Source organism: Petromyzon marinus, chromosome 4, assembly GCF_048934315.1.
Source record: "Petromyzon marinus isolate PM22_M1 ecotype Great Lakes invasive population chromosome 4, UKy_Petmar_22M1.pri1.0, whole genome shotgun sequence".
Lineage (NCBI taxonomy): Eukaryota > Metazoa > Chordata > Hyperoartia > Petromyzontiformes > Petromyzontidae > Petromyzon > Petromyzon marinus.
In genome coordinates this window covers 3,214,441-3,234,082 of record NC_133670.1, presented here as the reverse complement: position 1 = coordinate 3,234,082, position 19,642 = coordinate 3,214,441, and the positions used below count along the sequence as shown (strand labels likewise).

The 19,642-nt window shown below is 48.4% G+C and overlaps 1 protein-coding gene across 1 annotated transcript; it reads right to left on the bottom strand.

Annotated features, from left to right (window-relative positions):
- Positions 1-2,588: 2,588 nt before the first annotated feature.
- LOC142906400 (pre-miRNA 5'-monophosphate methyltransferase-like) lies at positions 2,589-18,356 on the bottom strand (the record flags this gene model as incomplete). The annotated part of the gene is made up of 3 exons (XM_076054078.1): positions 2,589-3,862; positions 4,478-4,518; positions 18,092-18,356. Coding segments are annotated over 3 exons (942 nt in total), but the record flags the coding sequence as incomplete, so codon positions are not given.
- Positions 18,357-19,642: the final 1,286 nt, after the last annotated feature.

Sequence of the window (19,642 nt, the reverse complement as noted above, 5' to 3'; positions counted from 1 at the left end):
GCGGCACTGCAGGAGACCCGGCTTGCTGGCAGTGGCTCACTACGAGAGAGTGACTACACTTTCTACTGGCAAGGAAAACAGCAGAACGAACCAAGGCAACATGGTGTTGGGTTCGCTGTCAAAAACACACTCCTTGGCATGATAGAACCACCGACTGCAGGCTCCGAGCGGATTCTACTCATGAGATTGCTCACTGCTTCTGGCCATGTAAACATCCTGAGTGTCTACGCCCCAACACTCTACTCACCTCCGGAGATTCATGACCAATTCAATGAAGAGCTTCACAATATTATTCGCAAAATCCCCAGCTCTGAGCACATGTTTCTGTTGGGAGACTTCAATGCAAGGGTTGGGGCTGACCACGACGCGTGGCCCACATGCCTTGGCTATCATGGCATTGGAAAGATAAATGCCAGTGGCCAAAGACTACTGGAACTTTGTTCATACCACAATCTCTGTATCAGAAACTCATTCTTTTTCACAAAACCATGACATAAAGTATCATGGAGACATCCAAGGTCTCTTAATTGGCACCAACTGGACCTCGTCATCACCCGACGAGCCCTCCTCAACTCGGTACTCATCACACGCAGCTACCACAGTGCAGTCTGTGACACCGATCACTCGCTGGTATCCAGCAAGGTCAGACTACGCCCCAAAAAGATACACAGACTCAAACAAAAGCGCTACCTACGCATCAACTCTGCCAAGACATCCCTCCCAGAGCTCCCTCAATTTTCCAACACAGCCTTGAACAGTCCCTACACGACACACCAGATGGAAGCGTGGAGACAAAGTGGGCATACATCAGAGACGCCATCTTTAATGCAGCCATCAATAGCTTCGGCAAGCAGACAAGGCGGAACACAGACTGGTTTGAGGAACACCTGGCTATATTGGAACCCATCCTCCAAGCCAAACGCATGGCGCTCTTGAAGTACAAGCAAGTCCCAAGTACAGGATCGTTAAGGGCACTGAAAGCTGCTCGCAGTGCAGCTCAAACGACCGCCAGACGCTGTGCCAACAACTACTGGGTGAATCTCAGTAGTAGGATCCAACTCGCCTCTGACACTGGCAATATCCGTGCCATGTATGAAGGCATCAAGACAGCCTTTGGTCCAAACATCAGGAGGACTGCCCCCCCTTAAATCCAGCACAGGGGCCATCATCACTGATAAACAAGAGCAAATGGCCAGGTGGGTAGAACACTACTCAGAGCTCTACTCACGAGACAACGGTGTAGTAGCTTTAGAACACTTGAGTCTTAAACTGAGGAATAGGGAAGGGGAGTTGTCCCATATCTGGGGCCCCCTCATGAATGCCACTCCAGAGACCCTGAGTTTACTTGACTAAACTGGAAATTAGACTGACTCCCCTCCCTCCCACACACGATAATTCACACCTGCTTAACCAGCCCCATGCATAACCAGCCCCATGCATAACCAGCCCAATGCATAACCAGCCCCATGCATAACCAGCCCCATGCATAACCAGCCCCATGCATAACCAGCCCCATGCATAACCAGCCCCATGCATAAGCAGCCCCATGCATAACCAGCCCCATGCATAACCAGCCCCATGCATAACCAGCCCCATGCTTAACCAGCTCCATACACAACCAGCTGCTTCCTGACGTATGTACGAAAAAAAACTCACTAACTTGTAAGATTCTTTCATGATTGAAATTATAATTTTGGATGGTCGGTGACATTGTATGCTTGTGCGAGGCAGGACACTAAGTGCATGGCTATGAATAACAGACGTGTCATAACATTCCGCCACCGCAAAGATTGTTCCATTGCAGCAGTTACAGCAAATGATCAGATTCCACTTCAAGCAATCTAATCAGGCACCAATGCTGCTGCGTACCCTGTTTGCAGTAGGTACAACGGAGAAGTGTCATCTCCATGGGTCTCATCACACTGGTTTGGCCTCAAACAGTTACCATTTAAAGATATTGGTCCAAGATTATCAGTAACATTGGGTAAGCATTATTTTTGTCCGTAGATATTTTTTCTAGATGTTTACTTTGAGAGCAGCTGTAAGCAGTGAAGTTCCATAGCCGACTCAGCCAAGCGGATTAAAGAAAAACGTGAAAGAGCCCATCGGCATCAACACCAGTAACGGCACAACACAAGTCCCATTCAGCAGACGAGCAACTCTTGCCGACAGTGCGATCGATGCTTCCGCTCAAGTTGCTGGGCTCTTCCCACCAGCGTGCAGGAAAATGCTACGAGCAGCTCTTCTCGGCAGTCATCATCGTTTGCGATGGCCAATCCGAAGATTTTTTTTTCAGCAATCAAATCCCGCTTGTCTAACTTTTCACCCTTAACTGCTGAAACATATCTATCAAACAGAGCATTGCACGCTAGTTGCCACTCGGTCGTGGTGATATCGCAACGGCACTTATGTCAGTCTGAGTGCACTCTGCAAACCGTGCATATAGACAACACAACAAAGATATTTATGGAGCGGAGGGAGCTCACTGGACAGGAACATGGTATGGATTGCCTCCATACCAGATGTTGTGGTTAATGGGAGGATGAATGGCAATTATGACTTCACACAATTACAATGCACCCATCAACTATTTACAATGTTCAGATTTTATTTCACAATAAATATAAAAGTGGCGTATCCAAAACATTTACATGTGCATTTCAATAATATTTCAGATGCACGTGGAAATCCAAAGGAAACAGGGACATAGTTCACCTTTACAAAGCAGCCTCCACTGTCACATCATGAGCTGCCTTAAATTATTTGAGGAAAATCGCATGTGAAGAGGAAATATTTCTGTATGTCTTCCATGACCTGGGTTTGATATAATTTTCAAAATGCCTCCTCCAAACAATGATTTGAAGTTGGTGATATTCATTTTCCATTTTATGAGATGCTGTTGTCCCATTTATTAAAAAAAAAACCATTCATTCCCTTTATCATGATTCTGGTTGGGTCCTTCAAAACTGACAACTCTTTTTGCATACAATTGTATTTTCAGAGGTACAAAAAAGGTACGTTGTGCATTGTTGTCACTTTATATATATAATATTCTGATAAATTATAACACGTTTTCAACAACATGCTGCATTTACACGCACGACGAGAAAACAACGTACCATCAACAAATAAAGGTGTTAAAAACTGAAAAACACTTAACATTTCCGACCACGAATTCTCTCCAAATAGGCAACAGATCCTCGAAGGCCACAGCAGCAACGCAGTTTCAATCGGTACTTTTGTCAATGCATCCCAAGGCCACTCCCGTTCGTCCAAACAGCAGCAGGGACCGCCCCCACTCGGTGCTGCCCAGGCTGGACAGCAAGCGCATGTCTCCCTCCTCTCCCAGCAAGGCGGCCAGCTCATCGGCCTCCGCGCGGCCGCCACCGCCGCCAGCCCCACGCAGGAGCCGCAGATCCGGCAGGAGGGGGAACTCGGCCAGCCCCAGACGGCGCAGGCGGCGCGCGGCCGCTCGGTAGCACCTCCACGGCTGCGGCTCGACCAACAGGAAGGTGGCGGTGCGCGCGGCGGCCGCGAGGAAACGCCGCAGGCTGGCATCGCCGTGGTGCAGGTGAATCCACATCGTCACCGACATGCACAGGCACAGGTCAAAGCGCGCCCGGCCGTGGCGTCGCAGGAAGGCGTCCAGCGCGGCGTCTCGTGCTGCGGTGTCCATGAAGTCAAACGCCTCGTAGGCGATGACCTCCGGGTGAGGATTGTCGCCCCGCGCACGCTCCACCAGATCGGCGTCCAGGTCGCACGCCAGCACAGACAGCGGCAGCACGCGGGCAACCTGCCCAGAGCGTCCACCCTCGGGCTGGTCCAGCCCCGTCAGGTGCCGATACACAGCCACCGTCAGCTCCTGCGAGAAAACACGAGGACACCGGTGGCGGGTTTGTTTATTTGCTGGAGGATGTGGTAAAAAAACAGACGTGATGCGAGGATGGAGTACTTCATTATTCAAAATGAAAATAAGTTAATACCTCAGTGGGCTTTGCCCGGTAGGATGGGGATGGTTTAGTTTTATTTGTATGTGTTTGGGTGATGTGTTTACCTCTCTTGCACTTTGGACTACTATCATGTTTTGTATTTTTTGTTGTTGTAACGTTCTTACCCTCCTTCTACTGGACGTCTGCGAAAAAGAGCTTTATCGCTCATCGCATTCCTCCAGTATGAATATTTTGATTCTGGCCACAGTATTAGATGCAACTTTATTCAATACAAACCTATGACGCAGTGATTCTAGGTCAAAAAATCCAACGAGACCAAGTTCGATGTTCAGCTACTGACATGAATGCAACTTTAAATATCTAATAAACGCCTCAAACCGGTGATATGTCTGAACCAGTCCTTGACACGCACCTTCAGCAACCTTGATTGCCAAAACCACCCGTGACCAACATGGCATGGCATAGGCCTTCATCCAGCAGTTAATTGACAAAAAGTCTGGAGCTAATGATGAATTTCCATGACTCACGTGTTTGATGAACAACGCGCATATGGGGTAGTGTATTCCATCTGTGGGAGAAAGGTGAAAATGCATTTTTGTAAACATGTCTCAGGCCCATGGCCACCCGCACTACCCCACTGTGACTAGTACACCCCTACACTACCACACAGTGACTAGTACACTACCACACTACCACACAGTGACTAGTACACTACCACACAGTGACTAGTACACTACCACACAGTGACTAGTACACTACCACACAGTGACTAGTACACTACCACACTACCACACAATGACTAGTACACCCCCACACTACCACACAGTGACTAGTACACTACCACACTACCACACAGTGACTAGTACACCTCAACACTACCACACAGTGACTAGTACACCTCAACACTACCACACAGTGACTAGTACACTACCACACTACCACACAGTGACTAGTACACCCCCACACTACCACACAGTGACTAGTACACCTCAACACTACCACACAGTGACTAGTACACTACCACACTACCACAGTGACTAGTACACTACCACACAGTGACTAGTACACTACCACACTACCACACAGTGACTAGTACACTACCACACTACCCTACAGTGAATAGTACACTACCACACTACCACACAGTGACTAGTACACCCCCACACTACCACACAGTGACTAGTACACTACCACACTACCCTACAGTGACTTGTACACCCCCACACTACCACACTGTGACTAGTACACCCCCACACTACCACACAGTGACTAGTACACCCCCACACTACCACACAGTGACTAGTACACCCCCACACTACCACACAGTGACTAGTACACCCCCACACTACCACACAGTGACTAGTACACTACCACACAGTGACTAGTACACCCCCACACTACCACACAGTGACTAGTACACCACCACACAGTGACTAGTACACCAACACACTACCACACAGTGACTAGTACACCCCCACACTACCACACAGTGACTAGTACACCCCCACACTACCACAGTGACTAGTACACTACCACACAGTGACTAGTACACTACCACACTACCACACAGTGACTAGTACACCAACACACTACCACACAGTGACTAGTACACTACCACACTACCACAGGGACTAGTACACTACCACAGTACCACAGTGACTATTACACTACCACACTACCACAGTGACTAGTACACTACCACACAGTGATTAGTACACCCCCACACTACCACACAGTGACTAGTACACCCCCACACTACCTCACAGTGACTAGTACACCCCCACACTACCACACAGTGACTAGTACACTACCACACTACCACACAGTGACTAGTACACCCCCACACAGTGACTAGTACACTACCACACTACCACACAGTGACTAGTACACTACCACACTACCACACAGTGACTAGTACACTACCACACAGTGACTAGTACACTACCACACAGTGACTAGTACACCCCCACACTACCACACAGTGACTAGTACACTACTACACTACCACACAGTGACTAGTACACCCCGACACCACCACACAGTGACTAGTACACGCACACACTACCACACAGTGACTAGTACACCCCCACACTACCGCACAGTGACTAGTACACCCCCACACTACCACACAGTGACTAGTACACAACCACACTACTACACAGTGACTAGTACACTACCACACTACCACACAGTGACTAGTACACCCCCACACTACTACACAGTGACTAGTACACTACCACACTATCACACAGTGACTAGTACACTAACACACTACTACACAGTGACTAGTACACTACCACACTACCTCACAGTGACTAGTACACTAACACACTACCATAGTGACTAGTACACCCCCACACAGTGACTAGTACACTACCACACAGTGACTAGTACACTACCACACTACCACAGTGACTAGTAAACTACCACACAGTGACTAGTACACTACCACACTACCACACAGTGACTAGTACACTACCACACTACCACAGTGACTAGTACACTACCATAGTGACTAGTACACCCCCACACAGTGACTAGTACACTACCACACAGTGACTAGTACACTACCACACAGTGACTAGTACACTACCACACTACCACAGTGACTAGTACACTACCACACTACCATAGTGACTAGTACACCCCCACACAGTGACTAGTACTATACCACACTACTAAACAGTGACTAGTACACTACCACACAGTGACTAGTACACTACCACACTACTACACAGTGACTAGTACACTACCACACTACTACACAGTGACTAGTACACTACCACACTACCACACAGTGACTAGTACACCCCCACACTACTACACAATGACTAGTACACTACCACACTATCACACAGTGACTAGTACACTAACACACTACTACACAGTGACTAGTACACTACCACACTACCTCACAGTGACTAGTACACTAACACACTACCATAGTGACTAGTACACCCCCACACAGTGACTAGTACACTACCACACAGTGACTAGTACACTACCACACTACCACAGTGACTAGTACACTACCACACAGTGACTAGTACACTACCACACTACCACACAGTGACTAGTACACTACCACACTACCACACAGTGACTAGTACACTACCACACAGTGACTAGTACACTACCACACAGTGACTAGTACACTACCACACTACCACAGTGAGTAGTACACTACCATAGTGACTAGTACACCCCCACACAGTGACTAGTACACTACCACACAGTGACTAGTACACTACCACACAGTGACTAGTACACTACCACACTACCACACAGTGACTAGTACACTACCACACAGTGACTAGTACATTACCACACTACCACAGTGACTAGTACACTACCACACTACCATAGTGACTAGTACACCCCCACAGAGTGACTAGTACACTACCACACAGTGATTAGTACACTACCACACTACTACACAGTGACTAGTACACTACCACACAGTGACTAGTACACTACCACACTACTACACAGTGACTAGTACACTACCACACAGTGACTAGTACACTACCACACTACCACACAGTGACTAGTACACCAACACACTACCACACAGTGACTAGTACACTACCACACTACCACAGGGACTAGTACACTACCACACTACCACAGTGACTATTACACTACCACACTACCACAGTGACTAGTACACTACCACACAGTGACTAGTACACCCCCACACTACCACACAGTGACTAGTACACCCCCACACTACCTCACAGTGACTAGTACACCCCCACACTACCACACAGTGACTAGTACACTACCACACTACCACACAGTGACTAGTACACCCCCACACAGTGACTAGTACACTACCACACTACCACACAGTGACTAGTACACTACCACACTACCACACAGTGACTAGTACACTACCACACAGTGACTAGTACACTACCACACAGTGACTAGTACACCCCCACACTACCACACAGTGACTAGTACACTACTACACTACCACACAGTGACTAGTACACCCCGACACTACCACACAGTGACTAGTACACGCACACACTACCACACAGTGACTAGTACACCCCCACACTACCGCACAGTGACTAGTACACCCCCACACTACCACACAGTGACTAGTACACAACCACACTACTACACAGTGACTAGTACACTACCACACTACCACACAGTGACTAGTACACCCCCACACTACTACACAGTGACTAGTACACTACCACACTATCACACAGTGACTAGTACACTAACACACTACTACACAGTGACTAGTACACTACCACACTACCTCACAGTGACTAGTACACTAACACACTACCATAGTGACTAGTACACCCCCACACAGTGACTAGTACACTACCACACAGTGACTAGTAAACTACCACACTACCACAGTGACTAGTAAACTACCACACAGTGACTAGTACACTACCACACTACCACACAGTGACTAGTACACTACCACACTACCACAGTGACTAGTACACTACCATAGTGACTAGTACACCCCCACACAGTGACTAGTACACTACCACACAGTGACTAGTACACTACCACACAGTGACTAGTACACTACCACACAGTGACTAGTACACTACCACACTACCACAGTGACTAGTACACTACCACACTACCATAGTGACTAGTACACCCCCACACAGTGACTAGTACTATACCACACTACTACACAGTGACTAGTACACTACCACACAGTGACTAGTACACTACCACACTACTACACAGTGACTAGTACACTACCATACTACTACACAGTGACTAGTACACTACCACACTACCACACAGTGACTAGTACACCCCCACACTACTACACAATGACTAGTACACTACCACACTATCACACAGTGACTAGTACACTAACACACTACTACACAGTGACTAGTACACTACCACACTACCTCAGTGACTAGTACACTAACACACTACCAGAGTGACTAGTACACCCCCACACAGTGACTAGTACACTACCACACAGTGACTAGTACACTACCACACTACCACAGTGACTAGTACACTACCACACAGTGACTAGTACACTACCACACTACCACACAGTGACTAGTACACTACCACACTACCACACAGTGACTAGTACACTACCACACAGTGACTAGTACACTACCACACAGTGACTAGTACACTACCACACTACCACAGTGAGTAGTACACTACCATAGTGACTAGTACACCCCCACACAGTGACTAGTACACTACCACACAGTGACTAGTACACTACCACACAGTGACTAGTACACTACCACACTACCACACAGTGACTAGTACACTACCACACAGTGACTAGTACATTACCACACTACCACAGTGACTAGTACACTACCACACTACCATAGTGACTAGTACACCCCCACAGAGTGACTAGTACACTACCACACAGTGACTAGTACACTACCACACTACTACACAGTGACTAGTACACTACCACACAGTGACTAGTACACTACCACACTACTACACAGTGACTAGTACACTACCATACAGTGACTTGTACACTACCACACTACCACACAGTGACTAGTACACCCCCCCACTACCATACAGTGACTAGTACACTACCACACAGTGACTAGTACACTACCACACTACCACACAGTGACTAGTACACTACCACACTACTACACAGTGACTAGTACACTACCACACTACCACACAGTGACTAGTACACTAGCACACCGTGACTAGTACACTACCAGACAGTGACTAGTACACTACCACACAGTGACTAGTACACTACCACACTACCACACAGTGACTAGTACACTACCACACTACTACACAGTGACTAGTACACTACCACACAGTGACTAGTACACTACCACACAGTGACTAGTACACTACCACACTACCACACAGTGACTAGTACACTACCACACTACCACACAGTGACTAGTACACTACCACACTACCACACAATGACTAGTACACCCCCACACTACCACACAGTGACTAGTACACTACCACACTACCACACAGTGACTAGTACACCTCAACACTACCACACAGTGACTAGTACACCTCAACACTACCACACAGTGACTAGTACACTACCACACTACCACACAGTGACTAGTACACCCCCACACTACCACACAGTGACTAGTACACCTCAACACTACCACACAGTGATTAGTACACTACCACACTACCACAGTGACTAGTACACTACCACACAGTGACTAGTACACCCCCACACTACCACACAGTGACTAGTACACTACCACACTACCCTACAGTGACTAGTACACTACCACACTACCACACAGTGACTAGTACACCCCCACACTACCACACAGTGACTAGTACACTACCACACTACCCTACAGTGACTAGTACACCCCCACACTACCACACTGTGACTAGTACACCCCCACACTACCACACAGTGACTAGTACACCCCCACACTACCACACAGTGACTAGTACACCCCCACACTACCACACAGTGACTAGTACACCCCCACACTACCACACAGTGACTAGTACACTACCACACAGTGACTAGTACACCCCCACACTACCACACAATGACTAGTGCACCACCACACAGTGACTAGTACACCAACACACTACCACACAGTGACTAGTACACCCCCACACTACCACACAGCGACTAGTACACCCCCACACTACCACAGTGACTAGTACACTACCACACAGTGACTAGTACACTACCACACAGTGACTAGTACACCAACACACTACCACACAGTGACTAGTACACTACCACACTACCACAGTGACTAGTACACTACCACACAGTGACTAGTACACCCCCACACTACCACACAGTGACTAGTACACCCCCACACTACCACACAGTGACTAGTACACCCCCACACTACCTCACAGTGACTAGTACACCCCCACACTACCACACAGTGACTAGTACACCCCCACACTACCACACAGTGACTAGTACACTACCACACCACCACACAGTGACTAGTACACCCCCACACAGTGACTAGTACACTACCACACCACCACACAGTGACTAGTACACCCCCACACTACCACACAGTGATTAGTACACTACCACACTACCACACAGTGACTAGTACACTACCACACTACCACACAGTGACTAGTACACTACCACACAGTGACTAGTACACTACCACACAGTGACTAGTACACTACCACACTACCACAGTGACTAGTACACTACCACACTACCATAGTGACTAGTACACCCCCACACAGTGACTAGTACACTACCACACAGTGACTAGTACACTACCACACAGTGACTAGTACACTACCACACTACCACACAGTGACTAGTACACTACCACACAGTGACTAGTACACTGCCACACTACCACAGCGACTAGTACACTACCACACTACCATAGTGACTAGTACACCCCCACACAGTGACTAGTACACTACCACACAGTGACTAGTACACTACCACACTACTACACAGTGACTAGTACACTACCACACAGTGACTAGTACACTACCACACTACTACACAGTGACTAGTACACCCCCACACTACCACACAGTGATTAGTACACTACCACACTACCACACAGTGACTAGTACACTACCACAATACCACACAGTGACTAGTACACTACCACACAGTGACTAGTACACTACCACACAGTGACTAGTACACTACCACACTACCACAGTGACTAGTACACTACCACACTACCATAGTGACTAGTACACCCCCACACAGTGACTAGTACACTACCACACAGTGACTAGTACACTACCACACAGTGACTAGTACACTACCACACTACCACACAGTGACTAGTACACTACCACACAGTGACTAGTACACTACCACACAGTGACTAGTACACCCCCACACTACCACACAGTGACTAGTACACTACTACACTACCACACAGTGACTATTACACCCCGACACCACCACACAGTGACTAGTACACGCACACACTACCACACAGTGACTAGTACACCCCCACACTACCGCACAGTGACTAGTACACCCCCACACTACCACACAGTGACTAGTACACAACCACACTACTACACAGTGACTAGTACACTACCACACTACCACACAGTGACTAGTACACCCCCACACTACTACACAGTGACTAGTACACTACCACACTATCACACAGTGACTAGTACACTAACACACTACTACACAGTGACTAGTACACTACCACACTACCTCACAGTGACTAGTACACTAACACACTACCATAGTGACTAGTACACCCCCACACAGTGACTAGTACACTACCACACAGTGACTAGTACACTACCACACTACCACAGTGACTAGTAAACTACCACACAGTGACTAGTACACTACCACACTACCACACAGTGACTAGTACACTACCACACTACCACAGTGACTAGTACACTACCATAGTGACTAGTACACCCCCACACAGTGACTAGTACACTACCACACAGTGACTAGTACACTACCACACAGTGACTAGTACACTACCACACAGTGACTAGTACACTACCACACTACCACAGTGACTAGTACACTACCACACTACCATAGTGACTAGTACACCCCCACACAGTGACTAGTACTATACCACACTACTACACAGTGACTAGTACACTACCACACAGTGACTAGTACACTACCACACTACTACACAGTGACTAGTACACTACCACACTACTACACAGTGACTAGTACACTACCACACTACCACACAGTGACTAGTACACCCCCACACTACTACACAATGACTAGTACACTACCACACTATCACACAGTGACTAGTACACTAACACACTACTACACAGTGACTAGTACACTACCACACTACCTCACAGTGACTAGTACACTAACACACTACCATAGTGACTAGTACACCCCCACACAGTGACTAGTACACTACCACACAGTGACTAGTACACTACCACAGTGACTAGTACACTACCACACAGTGACTAGTACACTACCACACTACCACACAGTGACTAGTACACTACCACACTACCACACAGTGACTAGTACACTACCACACAGTGACTAGTACACTACCACACAGTGACTAGTACACTACCACACTACCACAGTGAGTAGTACACTACCATAGTGACTAGTACACCCCCACACAGTGACTAGTACACTACCACACAGTGACTAGTACACTACCACAGTGACTAGTACACTACCACACTACCACACAGTGACTAGTACACTACCACACAGTGACTAGTACATTACCACACTACCACAGTGACTAGTACACTACCACACTACCATAGTGACTAGTACACCCCCACAGAGTGACTAGTACACTACCACACAGTGACTAGTACACTACCACACTACTACACAGTGACTAGTACACTACCACACAGTGACTAGTACACTACCACACTACTACACAGTGACTAGTACACTACCACACAGTGACTAGTACACTACCACACTACCACACAGTGACTAGTACACCAACACACTACCACACAGTGACTAGTACACTACCACACTACCACAGGGACTAGTACACTACCACACTACCACAGTGACTATTACACTACCACACTACCACAGTGACTAGTACACTACCACACAGTGACTAGTACACCCCCACACTACCACACAGTGACTAGTACACCCCCACACTACCTCACAGTGACTAGTACACCCCCACACTACCACACAGTGACTAGTACACTACCACACTACCACACAGTGACTAGTACACCCCCACACAGTGACTAGTACACTACCACACTACCACACAGTGACTAGTACACTACCACACTACCACACAGTGACTAGTACACTACCACACAGTGACTAGTACACTACCACACAGTGACTAGTACACCCCCACACTACCACACAGTGACTAGTACACTACTACACTACCACACAGTGACTAGTACACCCCGACACTACCACACAGTGACTAGTACACGCACACACTACCACACAGTGACTAGTACACCCCCACACTACCGCACAGTGACTAGTACACCCCCACACTACCACACAGTGACTAGTACACAACCACACTACTACACAGTGACTAGTACACTACCACACTACCACACAGTGACTAGTACACCCCCACACTACTACACAGTGACTAGTACACTACCACACTATCACACAGTGACTAGTACACTAACACACTACTACACAGTGACTAGTACACTACCACACTACCTCACAGTGACTAGTACAATAACACACTACCATAGTGACTAGTACACCCCCACACAGTGACTAGTACACTACCACACAGTGACTAGTACACTACCACACTACCACAGTGACTAGTAAACTACCACACAGTGACTAGTACACTACCACACTACCACACAGTGACTAGTACACTACCACACTACCACAGTGACTAGTACACTACCATAGTGACTAGTACACCCCCACACAGTGACTAGTACACTACCACACAGTGACTAGTACACTACCACACAGTGACTAGTACACTACCACACAGTGACTAGTACACTACCACACTATCACAGTGACTAGTACACTACCACACTACCATAGTGACTAGTACACCCCCCCACAGTGACTAGTACTATACCACACTACTACACAGTGACTAGTACACTACCACACAGTGACTAGTACACTACCACACTACTACACAGTGACTAGTACACTACCACACTACTACACAGTGACTAGTACACTACCACACTACCACACAGTGACTAGTACACCCCCACACTACTACACAATGACTAGTACACTACCACACTATCACACAGTGACTAGTACACTAACACACTACTACACAGTGACTAGTACACTACCACACTACCTCACAGTGACTAGTACACTAACACACTACCATAGTGACTAGTACACCCCCACACAGTGACTAGTACACTACCACACAGTGACTAGTACACTACCACACTACCACAGTGACTAGTACACTACCACACAGTGACTAGTACACTACCACACTACCACACAGTGACTAGTACACTACCACACTACCACACAGTGACTAGTACACTACCACACAGTGACTAGTACACTACCACACAGTGACTAGTACACTACCACACTACCACAGTGAGTAGTACACTACCATAGTGACTAGTACACCCCCACACAGTGACTAGTACACTACCACACAGTGACTAGTACACTACCACACAGTGACTAGTACACTACCACACTACCACACAGTGACTAGTACACTACCACACAGTGACTAGTACATTACCACACTACCACAGTGACTAGTACACTACCCCACTACCATAGTGACTAGTACACCCCCACAGAGTGACTAGTACACTACCACACAGTGACTAGTACACTACCACACTACTACACAGTGACTAGTACACTACCACACAGTGACTAGTACACTACCACACTACTACACAGTGACTAGTACACTACCACACAGTGACTAGTACACTACCACACTACCACACAGTGACTAGTACACCCCCCCACTACCACACAGTGACTAGTACACTACCACACAGTGACTAGTACACTACCACACTACCACACAGTGACTAGTACACTACCACACTACTACACAGTGACTAGTACACTACCACACTACCACACAGTGACTAGTACACTAGCACACCGTGACTAGTACACTACCAGACAGTGACTAGTACACTACCACACAGTGACTAGTACACTACCACACTACCACACAGTGACTAGTACACTACCACACTACTACACAGTGACTAGTACACTACCACACAGTGACTAGTACACTACCACACAGTGACTAGTACACTACCACACTACCACACAGTGACTAGTACACTACCACACTACCACACAGTGACTAGTACACTACCACACTACCACACAGTGACTAGTACACTACCACACTACCACACAATGACTAGTACACCCCCACACTACCACACAGTGACTAGTACACTACCACACTACCACACAGTGACTAGTACACCTCAACACTACCACACAGTGACTAGTACACCTCAACACTACCACACAGTGACTAGTACACTACCACACTACCACACAGTGACTAGTACACCCCCACACTACCACACAGTGACTAGTACACCTCAACACTACCACAAAGTGATTAGTACACTACCACACTACCACAGTGACTAGTACACTACCACACAGTGACTAGTACACCCCCACACTACCACACAGTGACTAGTACACTACCACACTACCCTACAGTGACTAGTACACTACCACATTACCACACAGTGACTAGTACACCCCCACACTACCACACAGTGACTAGTACACTACCACACTACCCTACAGTGACTAGTACACCCCCACACTACCACACTGTGACTAGTACACCCCCACACTACCACACAGTGACTAGTACACCCCCACACTACCACACAGTGACTAGTACACCCCCACACTACCACACAGTGACTAGTACACCCCCACACTACCACACAGTGACTAGTACACTACCACACAGTGACTAGTACACCCCCACACTACCACACAATGACTAGTGCACCACCACACAGTGACTAGTACACCAACACACTACCACACAGTGACTAGTACACCCCCACACTACCACACAGCGACTAGTACACCCCCACACTACCACAGTGACTAGTACACTACCACACAGTGACTAGTACACTACCACACAGTGACTAGTACACCAACACACTACCACACAGTGACTAGTACACTACCACACTACCACAGTGACTAGTACACTACCACACAGTGACTAGTACACCCCCACACTACCACACAGTGACTAGTACACCCCCACACTACCACACAGTGACTAGTACACCCCCACACTACCTCACAGTGACTAGTACACCCCCACACTACCACACAGTGACTAGTACACCCCCACACTACCACACAGTGACTAGTACACTACCACACCACCACACAGTGACTAGTACACCCCCACACAGTGACTAGTACACTACCACACCACCACACAGTGACTAGTACACCCCCACACTACCACACAGTGATTAGTACACTACCACACTACCACACAGTGACTAGTACACTACCACACTACCACACAGTGACTAGTACACTACCACACAGTGACTAGTACACTACCACACAGTGACTAGTACACTACCACACTACCACAGTGACTAGTACACTACCACACTACCATAGTGACTAGTACACCCCCACACAGTGACTAGTACACTACCACACAGTGACTAGTACACTACCACACAGTGACTAGTACACTACCACACTACCACACAGTGACTAGTACACTACCACACAGTGACTAGTACACTGCCACACTACCACAGCGACTAGTACACTACCACACTACCATAGTGACTAGTACACCCCCACACAGTGACTAGTACACTACCACACAGTGACTAGTACACTACCACACTACTACACAGTGACTAGTACACTACCACACAGTGACTAGTACACTACCACACTACTACACAGTGACTAGTACACCCCCACACTACCACACAGTGATTAGTACACTACCACACTACCACACAGTGACTAGTACACTACCACACTACCACACAGTGACTAGTACACTACCACACAGTGACTAGTACACTACCACACAGTGACTAGTACACTACCACACTACCACAGTGACTAGTACACTACCACACTACCATAGTGACTAGTACACCCCCACACAGTGACTAGTACACTACCACACAGTGACTAGTACACTACCACACAGTGACTAGTACACTACCACACTACCACACAGTGACTAGTACACTACCACACAGTGACTAGTACACTATCACACTACCACAGCGACTAGTACACTACCACACTACCATAGTGACTAGTACACCCCCACACAGTGACTAGTACACTACCACACAGTGACTAGTACACTACCACACTACTACACAGTGACTAGTACACTACCACACAGTGACTAGTACACTACCACACTACTACACAGTGACTAGTACACTACCACACAGTGACTAGTACACTACCACACTACCACACAGTGACTAGTACACTACCACACTACCACAGTGACTAGTACACTACTACACTACCACAGTGACTAGTACACTACCATAGTGACTAGTACACTATACCACACTGGGACTGGACGAGTCTCACAGCCACGGCTTTGTTCGAGTGAACGTCCCGAGAGTTTCAGAACCTTCCCCAGCGGTCGACGTCCTCAGCCCCGTCCGTGGTAACGTGGAGTTGCGCTCACCCCGCTGTTGCAGCCCATGTCCAGGGCGAGGAACGGCGGCGCGGACTCCGGCAGGAGCCGCCTCAGAAGCTCGCGGGGCAGCAGCGCGACGCGTCGAGCCGGGGGGTTGAAGGCCGCCTAGTTGATGAAGTTCCCGTGGGGAGCCGCGCCTGGCTCCCTCTTCCTCGGGGCCCCGGGCGCTGCCATCTCCTCCCCGCCGTCCTCCTTCTTAATCTCCTCCTCGTCCTCCTCTTTCCTCGCCTCCATCCCTGTGGAGGCCGTAAGCGAGGAGGCTATCAGGCGGGATCGGCACAAGCAAAAGGAGGGGAGCGGGACGCGCGAGTGTGTGGAGGCACAGTCAGCCATGTTACGTGGGGAATTGAACACCGTAGAGGCACAGTCAGCCATGTTACGTGGGGAAGTAAACACTGTGGAGACAGAGTCAGCCATGTTACGTGGGGAATTGAACACCGTAGAGGCACAGTCAGCCATGTTACGTGGGGAAGTAAACACTGTGGAGACAGAGTCAGCCATGTTACGTGGGGAAGTGAACACCGTAGAGGCACAGTCAGCCATGTTACGTGGGGAAGTAAACACCGTGGAGGCACAGTCAGCCATGTTACGTGGGGAAGTAAATACCGTGGAGGCACAGTCAGCCATGTTACGTGGGGAAGTGAACACTGTGGAGGCAGTCAGCCATGTTACGTGGGGAAGTAAAACACTGTGGAGACAGAGTCAGCCATGTTACGTGGAGAAGTGAACACCGTGGAGGCACAGTCAGCCATGTTACGTGGGGAAGTGAACACCGTGGAGGCACAGTCAGCCATGTTACGTGGGGAAGTGAACACCGTGGAGACAGAGTCAGCCATGTTACGTGGGGAAGTGAACACTGGAGGCAGTCAGCCATGTCACGTGGGGAAGTAAACACCGTGGAGGCACAGTCAGCCATGTTACGTGGGGAAGTGAACACCGTGGAGGCAGTCAGCCATGTTACGTGGGGAAGTGAACACTGTGGAGACAGAGTCAGCCATGTTACGTGGGGAAGTGAACACTGTGGAGACAGAGTCAGCCATGTTACGTGGGGAAGTGAACACTGTGGAGGCAGTCAGCCATGTTACGTGGGGAAGTAAACACCGTGGAGGTAGTCAGCCATGTTACGTGGGGAAGTAAACACCGTGGAGGCAGTCAGCCATGTTACGTGGGGAAATGAACACTGTGGAGGCAGTCAGCCATGTTACGTGGGGAAGTGAACACTGTGGAGGTAGTCAGCCATGTTACGTGGGGAAGTGAACACTGTGGAGGTAGTCAGCCATGTTACGTGGGGAAGTGAACACCGTGGAGGCAGTCAGCCATGTTACGTGGGGAAGTGAACACCGTGGAGGCAGTCAGCCATGTTACGTGGGGAAGTGAACACCGTGGAGGCAGTCAGCCATGTTACGTGGGGAAATGAACACTGTGGAGGCAGTCAGCCATGTTACGTGGGGAAGTGAACACTGTGGAGGTAGTCAGCCATGT